This window comes from Ischnura elegans, chromosome 10, assembly GCF_921293095.1.
Source record: "Ischnura elegans chromosome 10, ioIscEleg1.1, whole genome shotgun sequence".
NCBI lineage: Eukaryota > Metazoa > Arthropoda > Insecta > Odonata > Coenagrionidae > Ischnura > Ischnura elegans.
In genome coordinates this window covers 34,557,640-34,582,244 of record NC_060255.1, presented here as the reverse complement: position 1 = coordinate 34,582,244, position 24,605 = coordinate 34,557,640, and the positions used below count along the sequence as shown (strand labels likewise).

The window sequence follows — 24,605 nt, the reverse complement described above, 5'->3', positions numbered from 1 at the left end:
ATGCAGCAGGAAACCCAAGATTTTGGCGAGTAATTGTGATTTCCTTTAAAGGATTCAAACAGGAATTTAGCAGATTGATGGAATATTATAATTTTATGTAAACAATAGGGTAGTTTCCTTCACTAAAGGAAACGAAAGGCATTGATTGTGATTCGGTACCCACCATTAGTGTATTAATAATATACAAATTATTTGGTTTTAGAAATACCGGTTTATACGAATGGCAATGGTCAATTTTATCCTCATTTGAAAAAGGCCAGATTGGCGCCCATGCGATGCCACTCCACGTAACGTCACAGTGACCTTGTTTCTATATGAGTAGATAGGAGTTTTACACCGTCTGAGATTAGCAATGAATGCATGAGGCACAGAGCTCAGGGAAACATGGTCTTAATAATCACCTATTAACACTGCCTAAGGTCGGAAAGTTTCCTTCGTTTGATGAGGTATTAATAATCCTTATTTAAGCCAACCGCTACCAGCTAGCATGGTACTCAGCTACCTGCTAGCATCCTGCGTCGTATCAGCGCTCAGAACCTCGCCCCAAGATCACCTCACTCGCGGCATCGGGAAGCAGAACAACGTCACGCGGAGTTTTTCCCGGCATTCATACTTACCCGTCGCGTTTTCGCGCACTTGAAAATTTTCACTTTTCATTTAATCGCGAAAAATAGATATCGTCATTTAAAAATCTAAAAGCGTTTAATACGTATTCCAGGAGTAATAATCTTTCGATTTAGGCAATAAAAAAATAATAGGAAACCCCCTATTTGAGCATTACGCCAAAATGCTAAGCCTCCGTCGTATTTCTTTGTCTTTCCGGCATTTATTTTCCAGCGTAAAATGCTTAAATAAACTCAGAAATATGTCGTGTTTGGTCGTTTATTCTTTTTTAAATTACGCGTACATTACTAATATTTCAATCCAATAAAAGTGTAATATCAATTGCCGAAAGTCATTGTTAGACAACTTTTGGGCTAGTAGATGACTCATGCAGCAGTTGACCTCCAGAAATGGGGAACTTCGAAGCAGGTCGCCAGAAAAAGGTCAGTGGGTGAGTTGAGGGGGGAGGGCGTGAGACAGGTTTTTATTGTTCTCGTGTAATTTGATATTTTTTTCGAAGCTAAGGTCTTCGTAATACTATCTCTGCGCGAGCTGGGACCTCTTGTTTGATTTTGGAGAAGAGGAAATCGTCGGAGGGGGTGGGGCGAACGCTGAATGGAGGGGGATTGCAGATCGTGGGAAATGCGCCAATGTCACTATCCCACGGCCCTGAGTAGATGCGGGAAAATGGTCAGTGGGGGAGAAAGAGTGAAGGGTAAAACGCGATTCTATTATTTTCCGGTAACTTGATATTTTTTCGAAGCCAAGGTCTTCGTAATACGATCCCTGCGCGAGCTGGGACCTTTTGTTTGATTTCGGAGAAGAGGAAATCGTCAGATTGGGTGGGGTGAATGCTGAATGGAGGGGGATAGCGGATCGTGGGAAATGCACCAATGTTGCTATCCCACAGCATTGAGGCTCTCCTGATGGGGGACACCTGGGATTTTCGGATTTTTTTTCATCCGATCAATTTCGGTTCCCCACGTCGAACTCTTTTCACCGCTCGAACCCGCGAATTTGATGTATTTCGTCAGCTTGCCTAAAACGGCGCTGCATGCACTAAACGACTAGAGTTCTCTTAATTTTTCTGAGTCAACTACCAACGACGTGCGAGCGACAGTGTATGTATTCAAAGTATTCGAAATTCAAAGTATTCGAGGTATTCGAGACGGTATCTTTGGCATAACTATTCGAGATCTCGAATATCGAATACTTTCTAGTATTCGAGAATTCGCGTGTACTATTCGCACATCTCTAGTTTATAGTATCCGAGGTATTCAAATATTCGAGCAATGATTTAATATTCGAATTCGATATTCGAGTTCCAGAAATCTGGTATTCAACCCATCTCTACTACAAATAACAAGTAGAGTTTAATTTATTACAGTTTCTCTATATGGTGAGACCACAATTTAGTACATACTGGGTCAAGAAGGACAACATGAAATTTCCTTAAGAAGGAAGACTTTTTTTTATCTATTTTGACTTCTCTTTCTCTTCTATCCACCAAATTCTGTTAGTGAAAAGAGGTCTGAGTGAATGAGCCCATTGACAATTTTCCATCATTGCCTAATATATTGGTGCTTGAGACAGATGAGAAAGTTTGAAAAAATTAATTTAGATAAACTTTTTTTGCTTTAACCTCAACTAATAACATGGAAAATCTTACCTTCAAGGATGAACTTAATCCAAGGTGTCTTAACATCGACTTTCATAGCCTTATCGCCATAGGGTGCATACCGTGCCTCTAAGTCAAACTGGACTGCTCGGTCAACTTTAGAGTTTGGTGTATCAAATTTCATCTCAAAATGCGTGTAGTAAAAGTCTTGAAAATGAAAAAGAGGACATATTTTTTATAAGGAAACATATTTTTACAAGTTTTCTTCATTAATACTACAACATCATTTTCATCAACTTTTAAAACAGTGTCTAACACAGTTCCTATAACTCTTTTCCCTTACCATAAATTTACCTCTATCAACCTCTTTTACTTCAATAACACAATACTCCAGTACAGTAGTAAAATCTGTCAATGACAAGTATTGACTCCCATAAGAACCGTTAAAAGCGTGTAAGAGGTTCACCCGTGTAAGAGATGCACCCCCATTTTAAGCATCGGGGCTAAAGGAAAAACATAGATAAATGGGGGAAGATAAGAAATTCGTGTAAGAGACGCAAACTATGAAAGTTTTAGGCGCATTATAATCCATCATGCTAGATCATAAAACTTCCTGGCACATCACATTACAACAAAAACCGAGGACTATGGAGAGCTACATACCCCATAAGGCCTTAATTTTCACCAGATGAAATGATATCCAAAGAAGTAATTTTATTAAAAGCTCCTACATACTAGCAAACTATGCAAGTTTTGCGGCACATAACAATTCATCATGCTAGATCATAAAACTTCCTGGCACATCACGTTACAACAAAAACCATGAATAAAACTTAAAGGCCTGTTTACACGATACATTAACATATACGAGTTACTGTTTGTATGCATGAATGATTTTTGTGGACCAAAACGGAACATGTACGAATGCATGAACCAAATTATAACAGGTTCTATTTTCTCTGCATGCATTCACACAAGTTGGGTGGTTACACGATGCATTTTGGCAATCATTCTTGAATTCATAAATTTAGACATTAATCCCTACATGTTAATGTACCATTTAAACAGGCCTTGACTTCATGAAAAATCATTAAGCTGACCACAGCAGTAAATGATCATCAAAATATATTAAAAACTTCGTCTAATAAGTGAAAAGACATATACCTATATCTAAAAACTGACGGAAATAATAATGGGTGAGGGCTTCATTCTCCTTTTCAATGTGGAATGACAGCTTTAATGGTCCATCCAAAGGAAACAGGGCTTGGTTTGGTTTAGGTACGACAGCTGATGAGAGACCATCCCATGGGAATTTCACTTCACCACAGAATACCAAACCAGTCAGAGGAGTGAGTTGCTCGAAGCAGCCAAGATAGGATTTGCTGTAAAAATGTCACGGTTAAAGGAGATAAGAATTCAACCAAAGGTCTTCATGGTACATGCTTCATAACAAGTCAACACAGAGACCAAAATAGGATTATCAAAAAAGAGAATTATGTAATAGTGAAGTACAGTATTTAAATTCTTAATTAGTATGAAAAAAAGCTACCAGTAAAATTTAGTAAACTATTACCTAGTAATTTCACAATTTAAAGTTAACTAAATTTAACTGATTTTGACACATTGATTTTGGAATACTTTTGTGTTGTGTACGACATAAACATTTCTCAGAGATAACTCCACATACAGACTTACCTAACATCTACTTTTATTTTTATTAAATGAAAAGTGAAAATTTTCAAGCACGCGAAAATGCCACGGCTACGTATGAATGCTGGGAAAAGCCCGTGTGACATCATTCTGGTTCCAGCTGCCGCCATGTGAAGCCACCTTGGTGCGAGGCTATGAGTACCGCTTCGATGCAGGCTGCTTGTAGGTAGCAGAGTACCCTACTGGCGGGTAGCCCTTGGCTTAAAAGGATTAATATTAAATAAGGAAGATAAGGATATTAATACCCTATCAAACGAAGGAAACTTTCCGACCATAGGCATTTTAATAAGTGTTTATTGAGAAATATTTCCCTGAGCTCGGTGCCTTATGCATGCATTGGTAATCTCAGGCGATGGAAAACCCCTGACTACTCATATAGCATCAAAGTCCCTGTGACGTCACATAGAGTGGCATCACATATGGGTGCCAATTTAGCCTTTTTCAAATGAGGTTTAAATTGACCATTAACATATTCGTCTAAACTGGGATTTCTTCAACCAAATAATTTGTACATTATGAATACCTACACTAATTGTGGGTAACGAATCGCAACCAACGCCTTTCATTTTCTTCGATGAAGGAAACTACCCTATTTCAGATAATGTGCTACAAAGAATAAATTCACACAAACCTGACCTTGTAGAATTTCACCGGTGCATGAACAGGAGCATGGCCCTTCTCTCTCCTCACAGACATAACTTGAGAGTGGAAGCTGAAAACTTCTTGCTTAGGCTTGGGCACACCAAACTTAAAGAAAAAAGACAACGAAGGTCAATATAATATATTTTTGCAATAAATATATTTGAATTTTCATGTAATATTTCTACAAATAATGAATTGGGGTACTAAATTCTTGCAGCAACAACACTGTCTCGACACTATATTTAGTGAGATATTAATAGTATACTGAGAAAGTTTTGTTACCTGAAAGTAGTTACAGCCTTGCAATACATTATACTCAAGCTGAGTATGATATATTTCTAGGAACATATATCTAATGGTAAGCACAGCATGCATTAGTTTATTTGAGGTGCCTTTGTTCGCTCTTGAGCCACACCTCACCTCTTTTGTTGTGCTCTTACTTTGGCCACCTACGTCTAACTGTTAAGATTGTACAAGATTCAATATGTATTTTTGAATTTGGCTGCTATTTTGTATCTATATGTGCTGCCCCCTTGTGGATGTATCTGTAAGCGGTGTTTGTGGCGCATCCATGCGGTGGCGTCAGTGTATTAAATGCAGTTCAGTTTGTGGTGTTAAATCTGACGTGTGCAGTTGTTATTTCAAGCGTTCCTTACGATTCCCTGCAATTGGCGTAGTAATCAAGAAGTTGATTTTATATAAAAGGCGTTAAATTCAACAGGTAATGGGCCCAGGACGAGAAGGAAGCGCTTTGAGAGTGTGAAGTTACAAACTGTACGGGATTTGAAAATCGGCGGTGCACCAGCGAACTCATGATGACTGAGGCATCAATTGATCGCGATGAGAAGACCTTCGCTATTCCGAAATTAACTCAGAAGAACTACAATGGATGGAAGGCAAGGATCAAATCGGAGATGCTCGTAAGGGATTGTTGGGAGACTATAGTCGGATACGCAGATTCTGCGGGAGCAGCACTATCTCAAGCCGAGATTAGAAAACGCGCCAAGAATAATCTCGTGGCGTTGGCTCTCATCATGAGGAGTGTTAGTGATGAGCTCATTTACGATGTAATGGACTGTGAGGAGGCAAAGGAGGCCTGGAGCATCCTAGATAAAGTGTGCAATGAAAACTCGTTGTATGGTGCCACGTTAAAATTGCGTGAATTGGCAAGTTTTGAGAAAAGGGATGACATGAGTGTGCAAGAGTACTGTAATCATATTGTAAATATGAACAGGGTCCTTATTAAAAACGGCATGGGGTTCAGCGATAGACAGTTAGCAGCTATATGTTTAACTGGACTTCCGAAGGAAAAGTATGAGATAACCATCAAGACCCTCACGGCTCAACCCAATAACATGGAGTTGGCAATCGTGAAACAGTACCTTCTGGAAGAGGAGGAGACACGCATCGCTGTTAACAAGGCGGAGCATCTTGCTCTAAAAACATCTTTTAAATTTGCACAGCCGCACCAATCAAGGTATTCAACAAGAAGAGCCGCACCAATCACGCGGAGAAGCAAGCCACCACGAAACAAGAAGTTTTGGTGCTATGCTTGTGGCGGAGAGGGTCATATTGCGGCCGTATGTCCAAGAAAAACGGAGGATGATGAAAAGACGTTGGAGGCGACCGCATCAGTTATTCAAAGGGAGCATGTGGCGCTTTGCACGAGGAGAAATTTGCCGCAGAACGACGGTGTGTGGACTCTTGATTCCGCAGCATTGGATCATATGTCCCCCCGAAGAGACCTGTTCCAAGACTTCCAAAGCTATAGTGGCATCGTGAAGGTTGGGGATGGAGCACCCCTTAAAATTGCGGGAGTGGGTAAAGTGACGCTCCATTTATCTCAAGAATGTGGCGGGAAGGACATTACCTTTTCGAATGCCCTTTATGTCCCAGAACTAGAAGATAATCTCCTTTCACAGGGACAGATTGAGGAAAAGGGACTGAAATTTATCTCATTCCAAGGTGCGACGAGAATTTTCCAGGGTGAGAAAATGTTGTTTCAAGCCTATCGAGTGGCGAGATTGTATTATATTACTACCGTGAATGGAGTCATGTTGAAGGAAATTAAGGAGGAAAACAAACAGCCTGGAATGAATGAGATAAGGACGGCTAACCTGACAACTTTGACTAGGTGGCATGAAAGACTGGGTCACCCAAGCGTGGAGATCTTGAAGAAATCAAAGTTACTCGAGGACCTTACTGATCATTCAGTGGAAATGGACAATAGTCAATGTGAAACATGCATTAAAGGGAAGATGAAGAGGGAAAAATTTCCACATCGTGAAGATAAGGTAGTGGAAGTTCTTCAACGAATCCACTCTGATGTGATGGGTCCAATAACACCCCAATCAATAGGAGGCAAGAGGTACATGGTCACATTCGTGGACGAAGCATCAAGGTTTGTGACTGCTGTAGACATTAAAAACAAGAGTGATGTATTTGAAGAATTCAAGAACTTCCGAGCTATGGCTCAAGTTCTTCATGGCAAGAGTATAAAGGAGTTACAAAGCGATAATGGAGGGGAATACGTTGGAGACAACTTCGAGACTTACTTAAAGAAGAAAGGAATCCTGCATCGAAGATCTGTACCAGAAACACCTCAACAGAATGGTCTTGCTGAAAGGACTAATCAGACACTGAGTCATGTGATTAGGTGCTTGCTAATCAATGCAGGAATGGCAGGATACTTTTGGGCTGAGGCTCTTCAGACAGCATGTTACCTGCGAAATAGGATCCCATCAACTCCGCTAAACTTCTCATGTCCACTGGAGAAATGGCTGGGAAAGGAAATCCAGAGGAGTGACCTGGAAAAACTGCGAGTGTTTGGATGCCAGGCATGGGCTTGGGTACCGAAAAACCAGCAGAAGGGCAAGCTAGGGGAAAGGGCGACAGAGTGCTTAATGCTAGGGTATCCTGAGGGAGTGAAGGGTTACCGCCTATGGGATCTGAATTTAAAGAGGGTGATTATCAGCCGTGATGTGGTGTTCAGAGAACATATCTTCCCCTGTAAGTCCCACAGGGGCATTAATTGACTTCAACAACAGTGCCCTGCCAGGGAAGGAGCCTGTGTAGTATTCACAGAAGGAGATGATCCACCAGATCCAGGGGAGGATCCTGCTGATGGGCCTACCCAAGAGGCCACACCAGATCCAGGAGAGGATCATACTGCTGGGCCTACCCAAGGGGCCACATCAGATCCAGGAGAGGATCTCGCTGCTGGACCTACCCAAGGGGCCTCACAGGGAGTGGCAGAGGCTACTCAAGATGCAGGAGAGGCCAACCCAGATGATGGACCGAGACGATCCGGAAGGAGAAGGGAAGTGAGAGCTCCATGCAGTCTACCATGCTGTAATCTGGTAATGTATGAAGAGAACAACCCAGATGATATACAGGTTCCCAAGACTTGGCAGGAGGCCCTGAGCGGGCCACAGTCAGCTGCATGGAGAGCTGCTATGTTGGAGGAGCTGGACACAATGAAGGGGCAACAGACATGGGAGGTGGTACCCCGGCCTAAGGAGGCCAATGTCATTGGTAGTAAGTGGGTATTCACCATTAAAAAGTCTGGGGAGGTGATTGTGAAATTGAAAGCAAGGTTGGTTGCACAAGGCTTTCGACAAGTGTATGGCTTAGATTATTATGAGACTTCTAGCCCTGTTGTGCAGAAAAAGACTATAAGAACTCTCTTTTCACTTGCTGTAGAAAGGGGATGGGAGATTGATCAACTTGATGTGGTTGGGGCTTATCTCAATAGTTTTTTGGAAGTTCCAATTTATATGGAACAACCTCCTGGTTTTCCCTCACAAGATCATGGTATGTTTGTTTGTGAGTTGAAAAGAAGCATGTATGGGCTAAAACAGTCAGGGCGCAACTGGAACTGTCACCTGCATGATATTCTATTGAAATTAAAATTCAAGGACTGTGTTAAGGAACCTTGTGTTTATGTCAGAACTGGGGTGATATTAGCTGTCTATGTTGATGATTTTTTACTGTTTGGTGAGAGGGAACATTTAACGAATGTCAAGGTTGAACTTTCAGAATGTCTTAAGATAAAGGACTTGGGAAGTGTGTCAAATTTTCTTTCCATGGTTATCTCCAGACCATCCAAAGGGGAATTGATTGTTAGCCAGGAGATTTATGTTGAAGAAATACTGAAGGAGTTCCTCTCTTTAGACATTAGGGGGTTCAGTGCTCCAATTGAAATGGGATGTGTTAACCTTGAGAGAAATGTAAGTGAAAAATTTTGTGAACATACTTACAGGAAGGCAGTTGGGTCTTTGCTGCATTTGTCAACAAATACCAGAGCTGACATTTCTAGTGCTGTTTGTTTTGTTAGTCAACATTGTGGAGACCCAGTGAGAAGTGACTGGGAGAATGTGAAGCACATTCTGCATTATTTGAAGGGGACAAAACATTATTCATTACATTATGTTAAAACTGATGAAAAAGTTACTGTATATTCAGACTCTGACTGGGCTAGTGACTTGAGTGATTGCAGATCTATTTCAGGGTATTGTTTCATTCTAGGTGGAGGAGTGATTTGCTGGCGAAGTAGAAAGCAAAAGTCACCATCAACATCATCAACGCATGCTGAGTATGTGGCTATGTACGAAAGTGCTACAGAGTTTGAGTGGTTAAGGGATTTTTTGGTGGAAATAGGTCAGGGAGATTTTGTATCAAGGCCATGTTCCATACTTGCGGACAATACAAGTGCTATAACCATTGCAAGCACAAGGTCTGTTAATGATAGGTCAAAGCATTTTTCTGTTAAGTTTCACTACCTAAAAGACCTAGTTTGTCGAGGAGAAATTGTCTTTAAGTATGTTAGGACAAATGAAAATTTAGCTGACTTGCTGACAAAATCACTAACTGGTCCAAGAACCAAAGAACTAACTAATAAGTTAGGTATCTTTTGAGTTTTTTTTTTTTTACACATGTTAATGACTGCTCTTATGAAGTATTTTTGAGCTGTGTTCTTTTGTTCCATTTTTGTCCTTTTGCTGATGATACACTAAGTTTCATTTTTTTTATATTGAATCCTGAGGAGAGGTGTTAAGATTGTACAAGATTCAATATGTATTTTTGAATTTGGCTGCTATTTTGTATCTATATGTGCTGCCCCCTTGTGGATGTATCTGTAAGCGGTGTTTGTGGCGCCTCCATACGGTGGCGTCAGTCAAGGTCGGTAAAAGGCTTTTACCGACCTTGGCGTCAGTGTATTAACCCTTTCGAGACCGCGGAGTTTTCGTCTTAGCTTGACTGCTGTACCGCTCCCCAAGAGACTCTTCTTTCTCGTGGTACGGAGCATTTTTGGAGGGCATTCGTTAAGAAGGGTCTCGCTGAACCTTTTTCGACCCCTCCACGGTGGGACTCCGTATTATCTCGGACTCCAAGAGTAGTTGTGCTCCCTCCTTTCCGGGTTTACGACCATACCTGCGGCATTGGTTCGCGGTCAACTAATGTATTGCTTATATGTATTTAGCAAATGGATAATTGTTGCTTGCACGTAAATTACAGACATTGAATATAATTCCTCATTTTTATCTGAGCATTGTCAAATTTTAAACGAAGTTCTAAGGCCATTATCAAAGCATTTAACGCAGCAACAATTTCCATGTTGATGTTTATACATAACTCGAGATATAAGTTAATATTTGTCGTAGAATTTCGTTTAAAAATTGTAAACGCTGCTCAAAAGACAAACAATTCAATTCTTAGTTTATATTTCTTGAGAAATGAACAAATATTTATTTCGAAAATTGACTCTATAAACAATTGTATGACCGCTGTCCCTTACCGCTGAGAGAGGTTATAAAAGACGAAGGGTCCGGGTACCTGCTCCCGGATTCGGAGGGTTAATCCTAAACCCCGAAGCGTTGGGTCCCGAGACAAAGGCGACCTAAACCCACGACTGTCCTGAAAGGGGGAGAGCTCGAAAACGTATATATACGGGTTTCGTTTTCTTGACCGGGAAAATCTCACACGTATATATACGCCCGTGGTCTCCCGGGTCAGGAAACGTCCACACGTATATGTACGTATACGGTAGGGAAAAGGTTAAATGCAGTTCAGTTTGTGGTGTTAAATATGACGTGTGCAGTTGTTATTTCAAGCGTTCCTTACGATTCCCTGCAATTGGCGTAGTAATCAAGAAGTTGATTTTATATAAAAGGCATTAAATTCAACACTAACTACATGTCTTTAGCCAACAGATTTAAATTACCAGTTATTGGCTGTCACAGCTGGATTTAATTATGATTTTCCCTTAAATGACCTTTAATTCAGTGTGACCTTACAGACATGTCAGGCACCAATAGGAGCATGGGCATACTACATATGTATTTAAAGGTCCTTTCACCCTGCTACATTCATAGCAAAAGAAAAAAAATTTTCTCACCCCTAACACATGCACCTCTTTAAGAATACCTATCTCAAATTCCGATTCTAAACAGTGGAGGATGCAGAACCAAATATCAGGGTTGGGCAAATGTAATATGCTAGAATGCCATGTTACTGGAGAGATGAGTGGACGTGGAACACAAGTCTACGAGGTTTTCAGTATATTTTTCAGATGTAGTTGAGGGAAAATTCCCGCTAGGAATCACTTCTAATTCCAACTCACTTCACAGTGCAATTCCTTAATTATATCTCTATAGAATAAATAAACTAATTCAAGTCATGATATTGTCTGATAAATTCTCTACACCAATTATGTACTTGAAGTTTCTTTTGGAAAGAGAGGGTTCAGCATAGTTTCAAAATAAAAACTGACTTCTAACCTTGACTTCCATGCCAAAACCTTTTTTAAGGGCTTGGACATCAAGACCAAATCCAGTAGATGAATGAACATTTCCAACAACCTCAAGACCTGCCATGACGTTTGCGAAAGCATCAACAAACATAGCACCAGAAATTTCAACAGAAGCACTAAAAATGAAACAGAAAATGCAAATATTAAGTTACATTTCCACAACCCTATAGTAATGCCATATGGGATAATCCCATTCTATAGAAAATCAGGGTCTTACCTTGGAAGGAGTTTCATGTGGAATTTTGAATTTCCAGGATATCTCATCAAAGCTAGTATATCACCCTGAGACTCAACCTTCAAATATACAGAGGAGTACGCAGAAGCATCCAAAATCAGTGAAAATCCAGCACCAGTTGGGTAAACAAGCTGACAATCAAATATTGCAAGATTGGGGCTGACGTCCAACTGTAAAAAAATTAAAAGATAACTTATATTTATTAAGATAGAAACTAATTTCCACTGAATTACCCATTTGGATAATCAATCAAAAGAAAATTCCAAATTTAAACCAGTCAACCTAATTTACTCTAAAAATATAATTTTGGCAGATGAGAATTTAAAAGATGATGGCCCGAAAATTTTTATTTTCAGGTAAAGTTTCTGACTATTACAAGGATCATTCTTAAATTGGCACCAATAAAGACACTCACCTTATAGTCCTTGGTTTTATTGATTCCATCATCCACATGGTCAAAGAATTTATCAATTCCAGATTTAAAAGGCATTTTTGGGAGAGTTCCGTGATAGTTAGCCCAACCAACTTCAGAGCCAAAAAGCTTCATATGAATGTCAACGTCCAGGCTGTGGTCATCATGATCAACAGAATGGCCAACCTAAAAAAGAAGAAGCATTTATGTCAAGAAATATGTAAAGGGGAATAATAATACATTTTAAATGTAATAATTTCCACAGCCTTCTTCTCTCTAGATAAAATCCTTTGGAATTATAAAAAAATTCTTATATGATTTCCTGCATCCCTCAAACTAAATTTTTAATTCATTGACCATTTCAATCCACCAGCCAGCAGACCAAGTAGCAGATCATTTAAGCATCAATAAGCCACTAGTGAATAAAGCAAGTGGATATTGAATCAACTAATTTGATTTCCTTATTTATACATATTTTCCTAAGTATATGAGCCTTCTCAAAAATTTGGTGATCACAACCCATTCACAATTATAATTCACATTTCTATGAATATAAGTAACATTTAAAATATTAGTTATAAACACTATTAATAATAGTTTCTTGATAACAAGAGACCTTAAATAAAAATGAAACCACTGACAGACTAGAAAGGCATTCGATATTTCATTTTTTCCCTAAATATCAAACCCTAACACCTGGGCATAATCTAATTGTATATAAGACACTGCAGGTGAATAATACAAAATTTAAACAAGTGATACACCTTTCATAATGTTTATGCACAAATCAATGGGGCCATGTTCCAATTAATAACATACTTGTTATTACATTGAACATGGGCCAAGACAAATAGAGTGCAGTGCATATTAGTATATTTCTCAGAATTTCAACTCTTTTTTAACCCCTTGAGTGCGGCATGATGTGATATCACGTCATGGCTCGCTATCCTCTGGTGCTGATGACGTGATATCCCGTCATGTGTGGTCCGAGGGTTCCACCCCTCCTTAAGAGCTGGGTTCATGTTTTTTACGACCGTTTGCGACCCTTCCTTGCTCAATAAGGATATAGCAGCTCAACAGTGAAGACCGTTTCGAGCAATCTGTCTTGGGAGCATCGGGAGAAAAGTTTTCTTTTACCTTACGGTAAGCCAATTTCCATTTATTTTCCCTCTCGTTTTTAATGGGATTATTTACATTTCTTTTCATTTATGCATGAATATTACTAATTTATTGTAACGTTTCATTTGTATTTATTACCTATCTTGAACTTAGTTAGGTAATGTTTTTAATATTATACCTCGTTTGTTATTGTAAATCGAGAAAATAAATTTTCATTTCAATCTTTTTCCTTCGGTTGAGCCTTTTATTTTTCGATATTTTATTCTCTGATGGTATTATGTTTCATCCAAATAATGTATTAAGTGGTGATATTAGTTTATCTTTAATGTAAATTGGACTTTGTTATTACATTATTATTTTACAACGTAAAATATCCCTAATTTTTTGCGCTCTTCATTTGTTTGTCAGTGCAACTTCTCAGCAGTGGCGGCGGCGGCGGTATAAGTGAAGCGGCAGTTTTGGGAGAGTGAAGAAAATCATCCATATCATAAGTGTAAGTTTTTAAGTACTTAAATTGTTAATATATGCAAGTAATGCAAATAAAAATAATTAACATTTATAGTAATATCGTAAATAACTTTGGATATTATCCCAGTTCTTGGCGTAAAAGTGATTCTAAAGAGCTGCTTTATCAAACAGCTCTTTTTCACTCAATAACTGTGTAATTATTGGTTTACATCCGATCAAATTATTTAGTCACACCACTGCTGAAGTTATTGCTAAATTAAAGCTATTCGGATCATTTTATCTTTTCTCTGTTTTACCGTAAGTGCTTCTTTGTTGTTATTTTTCTGAATTTTTACATAAATATATGTAAAATGTATGTACGTATTGCAGATGCTGCATAAGCGAGGTGTAAAGTGGCCATTGTCACATGCTGACCGGGAGTGGATGCCGTCTGGTGTAATTGCTGATACATCGACCTCTGCCGATGGTCAGATGACGTCGCATCACGACCCGCAGCCGTCGACTTCGAGGACACAGGGATTGCCCTCTGAGCTCTCCGCCTTCTCTATAGGCGAGCTTATACGGAGGAAGAATTGCGGGAGCTTCTGGAGGAGAGCGGGGAGTCGGAGTTCTCAGAAGACTCCAAGTTAGCGAGGAGGAGAGTGGGGAGGAGGATGAACCCTCACAGTCAGGTACTCCGTTGCCGCCTTCTACGCCCGATCCCGTTATGCCAATCCCTGGCCCATCCCCATTGTCCCATTCTTTCCCGGAGCCCTCTAACCCTGCCGCCAGTCCTTCTCCATCCGAACGTCCTTTGCGGTGGTCTCGAACTTCAGTGACCCCTCAAAATATTCCTTTCCAGGAAAATCCAGGCCTCACCACTCCACCCCCTTCCAACGACCCGATTAGTTTTTTCCGTCTCCTCTTTCCAGACTCCCTCGTTCACGCAATAGTTGATCAGACGAATACATTCGCTAATCATCTTATGCAGACAAATGAATCTCCGAAAGCAAGGATTAGGTATTGGAAACAATTGACCTATGAAGAGTTTCTTACCTTTATAGGCCTTTTGTTTCACATGGGAAGTATTCCTATAAACAAGATACATATCTGATTACTGGAGCACGGATATCTTGTTTGACCTCCCTTGCTTTCGGAAATGCATGAGTCGTGATCGATTTTTTTTATTCTTCATGCCCTTCATTTTTCTCCGAACCCCGGCCCAAACGATCCAGTTCCTCATGATATCCTGTACAAATCCGTCCCCTTTTAGATTCATTTCATTCCACCATTGATTCCTTAATTATTCCTTCCCAAAAGCTTTGCATTGACGAGTCTATGCTTCTTTGGAGGGGTAGCGGGTGGAGCGTCAATTTAGTCCACGAACTCCTTGAGAGGAAAACGTATTGCACTGGAACTCTTAGAGCAAATCGGAAAGGCATCCCCTCCAAAGTAGCAAAGGCTAAATTGAAAAAAGGTGAAGTTACGGATGCCTTTACTAACGATGGTATCTGCGTTCTAAAGTGGAAGGACAAAAGGGACGTACTGATGATCAGCTCCGAACTCGGGAGTCGCATGGTCGACGTGCCGACCCGAGGAGGAGATAGGGTTATTCCTAAACCTGAGGCCGTTGTGAAGTACAACGAGTCGATGGGCGGAATAGACCATTTTGATCAAATGATGTCATACTACCCAATTGAAAGGATAACCCTAAAATGGTATAAAAAGTTAGGGATCCACATCTTTCACCTTATTCTTGTCAACAGCTTTTTTCTTTATCGTGGACCCACCGAAAACATTTCCCTTTGTAAATTCCGTCCTTCTGAGATTAAATCCCTTATCCTTCCGTACTACATTTCCTATCGCAGGTCACTTTTACCCAACAAATCTCAATCCCATTTCCCTGAACTGATCCAAGTGGAAGGTGGCAGAAAGAAATATCGACGTTGCAAGCATTGCTACACTCTCGGGCGTAGGAAAGAGACCTCATTCATTTGCCCTGACTGTGAGGGTTCTCCTCCACTCTGTCCTGAGTGCTTCTCTCCATTTCACAAGAAGACATAAATCATATTATATATTTTTTTTTCAATTGATTTTTATTTATAATTTATTGATTGTAAATTGTAATATAGATTATATCTATTGATATAGCATTTGTGAAAGACGTATTTCGGGCTTTACTAAACAGACGTGACTGTGCAATTGCATATAAAATGTACATAAAATTGAAATAATCATCAGTTCGATTGTATTTCATTTTTTGTGTAAATATAATATTATTATGGCAAATGATTCCATTTTTTATTTACTATAGATTAAACATAAATAAGGCGTGACTAGAAATTTCCAATTGCTATGAAATCAGTCTTCCCATCACGTAATTAGACAGTAAATGTCATCATTGCTTTAGGTGAACGGGTGCATTAGAAGGGGCAAAGATGCTGCCACCTTCTTCCTAGCAATAAATATTATTTAATAATTTACTCGAAATTTTATTATTTCGCACTACATGAAAAATATTATTACTGCGGTGAATATTTGCATAATTTTCAGATTTTCGCAGAATATTCGTCGAAAGATCCGTGATACGTGGTCTGAATGAATGAAGATTTCTCGTAAGATGTTTACTTGCAAATACTATTGTTTACAGTTTTAATGTATTTATTTTTAACTCGAGTACATCGTATTGCAATAATATGTTAACGACTTGATTCAGAAGAGAGTTGTGAGAAAGTTGTGGGTTGATTTTGTTTGTCTCCATATCCATTTTTACTCCGGCACCGAAGTCTCTACCCCAATGACATGAAAAGGACACGTGTCAGCAAAGTCTTTTCTCATTCCGCCCCGATCTTTTTGACGTGCCGATGGCACTCCTAAGAAAGCTATCGTCCAATTCTTACAAGCAGACCGACTAAATCTTACTACCACCCCTCTCTTCTCCTTCGTGACCCCTCCAACCTTTGAACAACCGGCTGGAGTGGTGCACCCCAGGAGACACCCCAATCCACCGTCGTAAAATAACTTTGATAGCGGAGTGCCATCCATCTCAAGCAGCTGCAGCGAAGGGAATAATGCTATGTGCAAACCCATTGTTGTTAAATGCCTGAAGCTTACGGGTGGTCGAATGGGAGGAATGGTATTGGAGCTGAAAACAAGAAACGAGTAAAGGAATTTGTGACAAGAATAGTAGCTTGAGAGGAAAATGAAGAAATTATCCAATATTCTAGAATCCTACGCGATGCTTAGGATTAATTGTACAAGGAATATACGGAAATATCTTGCGCGGAATTACCTTTCAAATGAAACAGATAATCACGGTGATTCCTCGTACTTATAACTTGCATTACATTAATCTTCACCAAAATTTTTCTTATGGCAGAGGAAAAATACCTATGGCGATACTAGAAGAGCATTGCAAATTCATTTTCCTCGTATGTCTGTGGTTACATCGTCCAATCTCGCTGTGCGGGTGACGTGATATCACGTCATAAATTAAAGAAATCATAACTAACAAATTAGAGCCAAAAAAATATTTTCAATATTTTTCCCAGATGTTTTGGCATCCATGCGTGCGTTTTACATTAAAAAACGGAAGCCGCACAGGGGGATGATTTTGAGTTTTATATGGTCAGCATTGCAAGTGTTAACATATAATTCTGATACTGTCATCCAAAAGGATAAATGCCTTAGTTCCATGGATAAGTAAGGAATTGAATGACAATATTTTGTCATTGAACAAGTACTAATTACATTGAGGAATAGTCACTATGACGTACATAGTGATTACAATATACAACCAACAGATATTTTTTTAAGCCAGAAAGTCACACTGAGAAGATGAAGGACAAAAGCTATAACTATCCAGGTCAATTTCTACACAAAAATCAGATGCTATTGCTCCTCCTCCTCAGTAGGGAACAAATATTTGCAACCAAAGTTTGATTGACATACCTTCTTTCCAAGAGCATCAACCTTTTTTCTGAAGACATGACGAGGAACATGCATGCCCCGGGTCCGTATTGCACGGGCACGCTTCTCGATGTGTTCCATTGCCTCCTCGAAGTCGTGCTTCACTTCATCCATGATTTCCTTTGGTTTGTGAGTCTTGAAGTAACCTCTGGGCCCAAGGAGAGACTCCAGAAGCAAGTCCACATTTTCTGCACGAACTCCAACCTACATACAAGAAATATTTTTAATACATCGCATCTGAGTTATCAAAAATGTATGAACATGAAACATAATACATTAATGAAATAGGTAAGTGTAGATACATACAATAACTGTATTGAATCAGGCCAATAAAAGCCAAACTATCAATCCTTCTGAAATCCCGTTATTGACAATGAACAATGTGAATAGTGAAACACATAAAAAAACATGATATACACAAATTCACATGATAATTAAGCCATCACACACTATTCCTACCTCAAATAGGTTAAAGTTGTGGCCAAACAAGCTTGTGGTGAGATTCAAACTGGCAGATCTTGGAACAAAAGACTTCTGAGAGAAGATGACATTTCCTTCAGCAGATGTGGCTAGATTGAGACCATCCATGGAATAAGATGACTCATAGGCACGGGAGAACCTATTTAAAAAAGAAATAGCATCATAATGACATTGAAGTTTGACAATGAAGATGCCCAAGCTATAAAAGTTATCAAAAAATTAATAACTTCTGTGAAATAAAGCATTATTCCTTTAATTTTGTCTGGTATTCTTATCTTTACGGGTCATCTTTAAAATATCTTTACATTTTGCAATGATTTGTTCATAAAAGAGTAACTGCCTCACCCAGCTGTACTGCAGGCTTCACCAGGCTGAGGATTTCATAAAGCCAGCAGTAGAGCTGTTTGAAACTCTTTCTACAATCTAAAAATATAAAATAAGAATTTAAAAAATTCATGGTCTAACATAATTATTTTCTTAATTCAAATTATTTGCATCTCAATATTCATTAAATTATGATGCATCTTTTTAACATGCAGTAAAAACTTTTGCAATACAATGCAACCAGCAATTTCACAAGCAAAAAAATATTTTTGTAACTCCAGCCTCAAAAGCAATAGACTTACTTGGTGGGGTCAAATGGATAGCGTTTCTTTGGCCTGATTCCTCCCAGGTAATGCTTGGCCTGTGCCTTATCAGGATTTGATGAGGTGCGGAGAGTGAAAAGATGTGATGAAACAAATGATCCAACTGAAAAGGGAAAAAAAGGTCAGCATGGGAAGTCATAACACAATCAACTAATTACACCCATGTCTCGTATAGCGCATTTTCGATTAGCGCAATTTCGATATAGCGCAAATTCGTTCCTCGGGGAAACATTGCAACGCAGTGTAGCCTAATCAAATATCATAAACGCTCTCGTGATAAAACGTGAACTTGCGCTAAGTACACACGAAATTTCTATCATTTTTATGCATATTATTATTAATGCTTGCCTCAAATCTTCTTTTTTGTTTATGTATTAATCGAAATCCATTGCTGTGCAATGGCCAAAAGTATTACTCGTCATTGGGTCCAGATAGCCGGCCTACCGAAGTAATTTATCTTGTCTCCTAAACAGAATGAGTTAATTAAGATTATTAATTAAGCGTGGGGCTAGTGGAAATGAGTTTTTTTCAGCAATACTGGTTGAGACGTAATTTTTGCCGTCATAGGTTATCGGGCGATTGACTTCCAGGTAGAGGGTCTACGCTAAAGCCTTCAAGGTCATCGGTATTCACGGGGGAGAAATGGAGCGGTGGCCGAGTTGTGCATGAATAGCGTCAACATATAAGAGGGTCCCCTATAGAGTCTCAAACACAATAGCTTCGTTCCCTCCCCGCAGTCGTAGGCCCTCTGCGTCTCGCGAATACAGTTCAGCAGTAGAAGGTGATATCGATAGAGCTATGCAGAGTAAAAACCAAGAGAAAATGGCAAAAAATAGGAATGCGGGTAGAAAAATCAAGAATTTATCAAGAAAAACCATAAACCTAGAAGAGAAATTGATAAAGGTCAATTGCTTTGAAAATGGAGAACGTCAAAGCGATATTGCGCGGAAGTTTAAACGCACGATGCCTTATTCTGAATAAAGACGAAGTTAAAACATCAGTGACCTCAGCCACACCAACTTCAACCAAGCGGTCTACACATACGGAAAGTTCATAGTGAATCAGTACAAAAAGACGAGAGTGGTAATCGTTCCGAGACATTTAGTGAAAGCTCCGGTTGGTTCCAGAATTTAAACGGCAAGCAGGTATTTTCAGTGCGGCGTAATCAGGTGAATCTGCAAGTGTTGATAGCGCAGTCATCACAACATTTTCTGATGAACTCCAAGCAGTGATTGAAAGTGGCTCCTTTCCCCCTCAACTAGTTTTTAGTGTTGATGAGACGATATTCTTTTGCAAAAGAATGCATTCTCGTTCATTCATTTTCAGGGAAGGAAAACCTGGGTCAGGTTTCAAGGCATTTAAAGGACTGTTTCACGTAGCTGCTAATGACTCGGAGGACTTCAAATTAAAATGATTTATCATTCATAAACTCCGCTAGCTATGAAATGGCATTCAAAGTAGCATTTGCCTGTCATTTCGATGAGCGACAAAAGGGCCTGGGTGACACAATAGTTGTTTTTAGACTGGTTTGAAAAATCGTCAACTGCCGGCAATGCATTACGAACCCCTGAGATAGCAGATGTTAGCCCACCCGCACGATAGGACGGAATTTCAAAAGCACGTACGAATTTTTTTTAACGTGAATAAAACTCTTTGAATGCGTGCCTACTATCTTTAAAGATGCTTTAAACTATAAAAACCTATATAAATAAGGTATTCTAAGGCTATTTATGGGAATATATATGTTTTAGAGGAAATTCAATACCCAAGACCTATGCTACCAGGAACGCATCCCTATCTTCCCAATGTTAAAACGCTCTCGTATAACGCAAATTCGTATAGCGCAAAGACCCCAAGGAACGCATCCCTTGCACAATACGAGACATGGGTGTAATTCTCACAGTATTTTGTCATGGGTAAAGATATGCAGGATTCTTCGCTCCTTGAAAATAACCCTATTGACACATTTCATAATCTGTAGGAGAGGTCCATAATTGAATACCACGTATTATTCTCCCTCGCAAATATAAAATGCAAATTTTGGAAATGGATCTGTCAAAAATGCATAGCTACCCCAAAATAACAAAATATAATATGGAATAGGGAAAATACTATCATCTTTACATGCACTGGCTGATTTGTCAGTCACACATGAAAGATGCCAGCACACTTATGTTGAAATATACAAGTGTTTTGCACCACACACATATCTGGTTACAAGTTTATGAATGAATAACTGCTTTCACACTAAATTTTAGTTTAATCAAAACTCAATGCCGATTTGAATTTGAAAACTTGAGTCTAGGAAAATGGATTATAGACATTAAAAAAGATGTGAAAAGATAAAACACAATTAAAAGAAGAGATCATATTTTGACTCTAGAGTGACCACAGTACAAACAGTAAATCCTACCTCATAACGTGAGAGGGGTAACAAGCAAGGAGATGAATTAGAGACCTAATTCTATTAACATACCTTGATGAATGGGCTCATCTTTCATCATTTCCTTGACAGCATTGGCCACTGCTTCACATGGGCATTCAGTCACAGCAAGGTATGCCTTGATCCTCAATTCAGAATCTAAATCCCGGTTCTTCATCATTTCAAGTGCAGTCTTATTTAGCTACATAAAGGAATAGAATAAGATGAGTACATACAGTGAAACCCCGTATTTGCGTTATCGGAATTTACGTTTTCCCGCAAATTGAACGTTTTTTTTTGGGTGCCATCCAAAATCCTATCCCTCCAACGTATGTGGAACCCTGTATTTACGCCGTGTTTTTTTTCGTTTTCCCGCTATCTGCATCACGATGTGCGCTAACTAAAAAAAATAATTTGCCCACTAAAACTGTTACTCGTGCATATAAGCCGTTACAAACCATCTTTTTGCCTCCTTTCGCACATTTTATTTTAAAATACAAGGGAAAGTGAGCCGTAAGAAATATTTTCGGGAAGAATTTAAAAGTGGCGGGACGCAACGCCACTAGTGTCGGAAATTTGAACTACATCTGCGAGGAAAAAGATTCATGATATGAGATGAATGTGGGGATGTTTGACTCTCCATCTACGTAATTTATAATGTAAGAACTCCAGTTGGAATGTTGACAACATAGATTTAGTCCATAATTTGATATGATTAAGTTTGAAAGGAAAGAAGACGTGTTAAATGCCCGAACTATAAAACGTGATCGACAACTGGGGTCATTTGCGCTGACTTGATTCCACAGCCATGGGTTACAGGGAAATTTTAATTTTGCGCTAATTAAATTCATATAGATCTTATTGAAACTTGCATTATCCCATTCAAGTCATAGCGCATCGCTAATTATTATTAGTTTTAAAAATTATTAACCCTCGAGCGGGTGCGCCTGATATTTTCACACGACCGGGCGCGATGCGTTATACTTTGTCCATGATAAGTGCTTTTATATGATAACACTCGATATTTGTTAAAATTTATATTTAATTGTAAAAACTAGCTCAAGCTTGTAAATTTATAGGTGATACAGATATTAAGGTACACACTCGGCCGGTCACGCGGCGTAATTTAACGCCACGGGTGTCGGGTTACTCTTGCCGATCTAAAAAAATTGCTAAAATACTTTGTACTTTAAAACCTTGCACTATAAACTGTCAAAGAACATTGTGAGAATACACGAGTCCATTCTAGACCAGAATGTATGTACAATGTTGAAATCTTTGGTTTCCGAAGATTGGCATACGCCAGTGCTCCCGCTCGAGGGTTAAGTTGCAAGACAGTTTGCGCTAGTCGATCGGCGAGGAAGCTCAGATACTAGTGTGTTGCCAAATTACCCTCAATTAGTACGAAAAATTGAATTTATACTGCTTGAAAATGGAAAGGCGAGGTGAAAAACGGACATTTTCAATTGAGGACAAAGTGAAAATTTTAGAGCGAGTTGATTCCCATGCCGGAACCCGCATCGATCTGGCGAAGCAACTCGGATTGCCAGTCTCAACATTGAATACGATTGTGAAAAACCGCGATGCGATTGTAAAACATTCAAACCAGTGCGGACATTTGTCAAAAAAAAAAAAAGAAAATACGTGAAGAATTTCAGGTATGAAGAATTAGAGCGAATGCTGAAAGAGTGGTTTACAGGTGCAAGATCGTCAAATGTCCCAGTGAATGGAGTCGTCTTACGAGAAAAAGCGTTGTATATCGCCACAAGATTGGGAATCGAAGATTTCACGGCATCTAATGGTTGGTTGGATAGATTTAAAAACAGGCACAATCTTGTATATAAGACAGTGAGTGGTGAAAGTAAAAGTGTTAATATCGAGACTGCAACTCAGTGGAAAGCATCTGAGCTCATTAGACTTATGGAAGGTTACAGCCCAAAAGATGTTTTCAATGCAGACGAAACAGGATTATTTTTTAATGTGCTTCAAGCAAAAACACTGTGCATCAGACGGGAACAATGTCATGGAGGGGCCCTTAGTAAACAAAGACTTACTGTCTTATTAATCGCTAATTCAGATGGAAGTGAGAAACTTCAGCCACTAGTGATTGGCAAATCAAAAAGTCCTAAATGTTTCAAGCATGTAAAACAGTTGCCAACGAGATACACTGCAAATACCAAAGCATGGATGACCTCAGAAATATTTGAGGATCAGCTTCATGCTCTGGATGCAAAAATGGGGTCACAGAACAGAAAAATTCTCCTTTTCATTGATCAGTGCCCAGCCCATCCACCTAATGTACATTTAAGGAATGTACAGCTAAGATTTTTTCCCGCAAACTGTACCAGTGTGCTCCAACCACAAGACTTAGGAATCATTCACTCGTTTAAGGTGCATTATCGAAAAATGATTGTACAAAAATTAATATCTCTGCATGATTGTGGTAAGGACACAAAAACAATGTAATTGAGTGTTCTGGATGCCTTACACTACATATCATGGGCCTGGAAACAGGTTAAGGACTCCACAATATACAACTGCTTTAGAAAGGCAGGATTTCATGTTGATAGTGACAATGAAATTCCAGCTGACTTGACTTGTGATGATGATACTATAGACAACGAGTGGAATCTTCTTGAGACAAATTGTACATTTTCAGAGTTTGTAAACTTAGATTCATGTGTTGTGACAACTGCGGTAGAGAGTTTAGATGACATTTTGGATAAACACCTAGAGGAAGATGCAGATGAGGAGGATACAGATGATGAAGAGACTCCTTTACCCTCATACCAAGACACAGTAGTATATGCCGTTCACACTCTAAGGAATTACTTGTTAGGTGGAAACTGCAGCGAGAAAATGCTAGATGAAGTACAAAAAATTGAAAATAAACTACACGATATCAATAGAAAATGGAAGCCCAAGCAGTTGAAAATATCAGACATTTTTTCTAAGTAATATGTTAAACAATAGATTGTTTTAATGATTTCTTATTGCAAGTAGCACTGAAATGCCACTGCCATGGTAATTCCTTGCATATGTTAACAATATCCTCTTTCATTAATCTCAAATAAATATATATGTAATACTAATCCTCTGTTTCAGTGTATCAGCCAGCATTTTATTTTGACATTTCCTAAGCAAATAAGTATACTTATAAGTAAAAGTGAAAATTCTCCATTTCCCACTACATATTTGCATTTTCCCGCAATTTGCACTTTTTTCCTGAGGTCCCTGGAAAAGTGTAAATAAGGGGTTTTACTGTATTTACAGAAAAATTTACCAATAAGTTAAAACTGGATCAGTGAAACCTTTGAAAGAGATTTTTAGATTCAACTGGCATTCAAGAACACGGATGCACATTATTTTATAAGCACATACAACATGGCATTATGGCTAAAATTTATTCTTATGGTTAGACTAAATCCTTCGGAGCTAATCAAAAAAGTACTTATCATGACTGTTGTCCCTCATATAAGAAATAGATCAT

The 24,605-nt window shown here is 39.0% G+C and overlaps 1 protein-coding gene across 1 annotated transcript in view; it reads right to left on the bottom strand.

Annotated features, from left to right (window-relative positions):
* LOC124167252 (apolipophorins-like) overlaps positions 1 to 24,605 on the bottom strand; it is a 190,002-nt gene that overhangs the window by 133,770 nt on the left and 31,627 nt on the right. Inside the window, exons 11-20 of the mRNA XM_046545138.1 lie at positions 21,170 to 21,317; positions 18,673 to 18,796; positions 18,026 to 18,185; positions 17,549 to 17,770; positions 12,035 to 12,217; positions 11,602 to 11,789; positions 11,353 to 11,500; positions 4,563 to 4,678; positions 3,386 to 3,603; positions 2,273 to 2,428 (exon numbers count right to left, since the gene is read on the bottom strand). Of these exons, the coding sequence (XP_046401094.1) occupies positions 2,273 to 2,428; positions 3,386 to 3,603; positions 4,563 to 4,678; positions 11,353 to 11,500; positions 11,602 to 11,789; positions 12,035 to 12,217; positions 17,549 to 17,770; positions 18,026 to 18,185; positions 18,673 to 18,796; positions 21,170 to 21,317 (1,663 nt within the window). The remainder of the gene's footprint in view (positions 1 to 2,272; positions 2,429 to 3,385; positions 3,604 to 4,562; positions 4,679 to 11,352; positions 11,501 to 11,601; positions 11,790 to 12,034; positions 12,218 to 17,548; positions 17,771 to 18,025; positions 18,186 to 18,672; positions 18,797 to 21,169; positions 21,318 to 24,605) is intronic.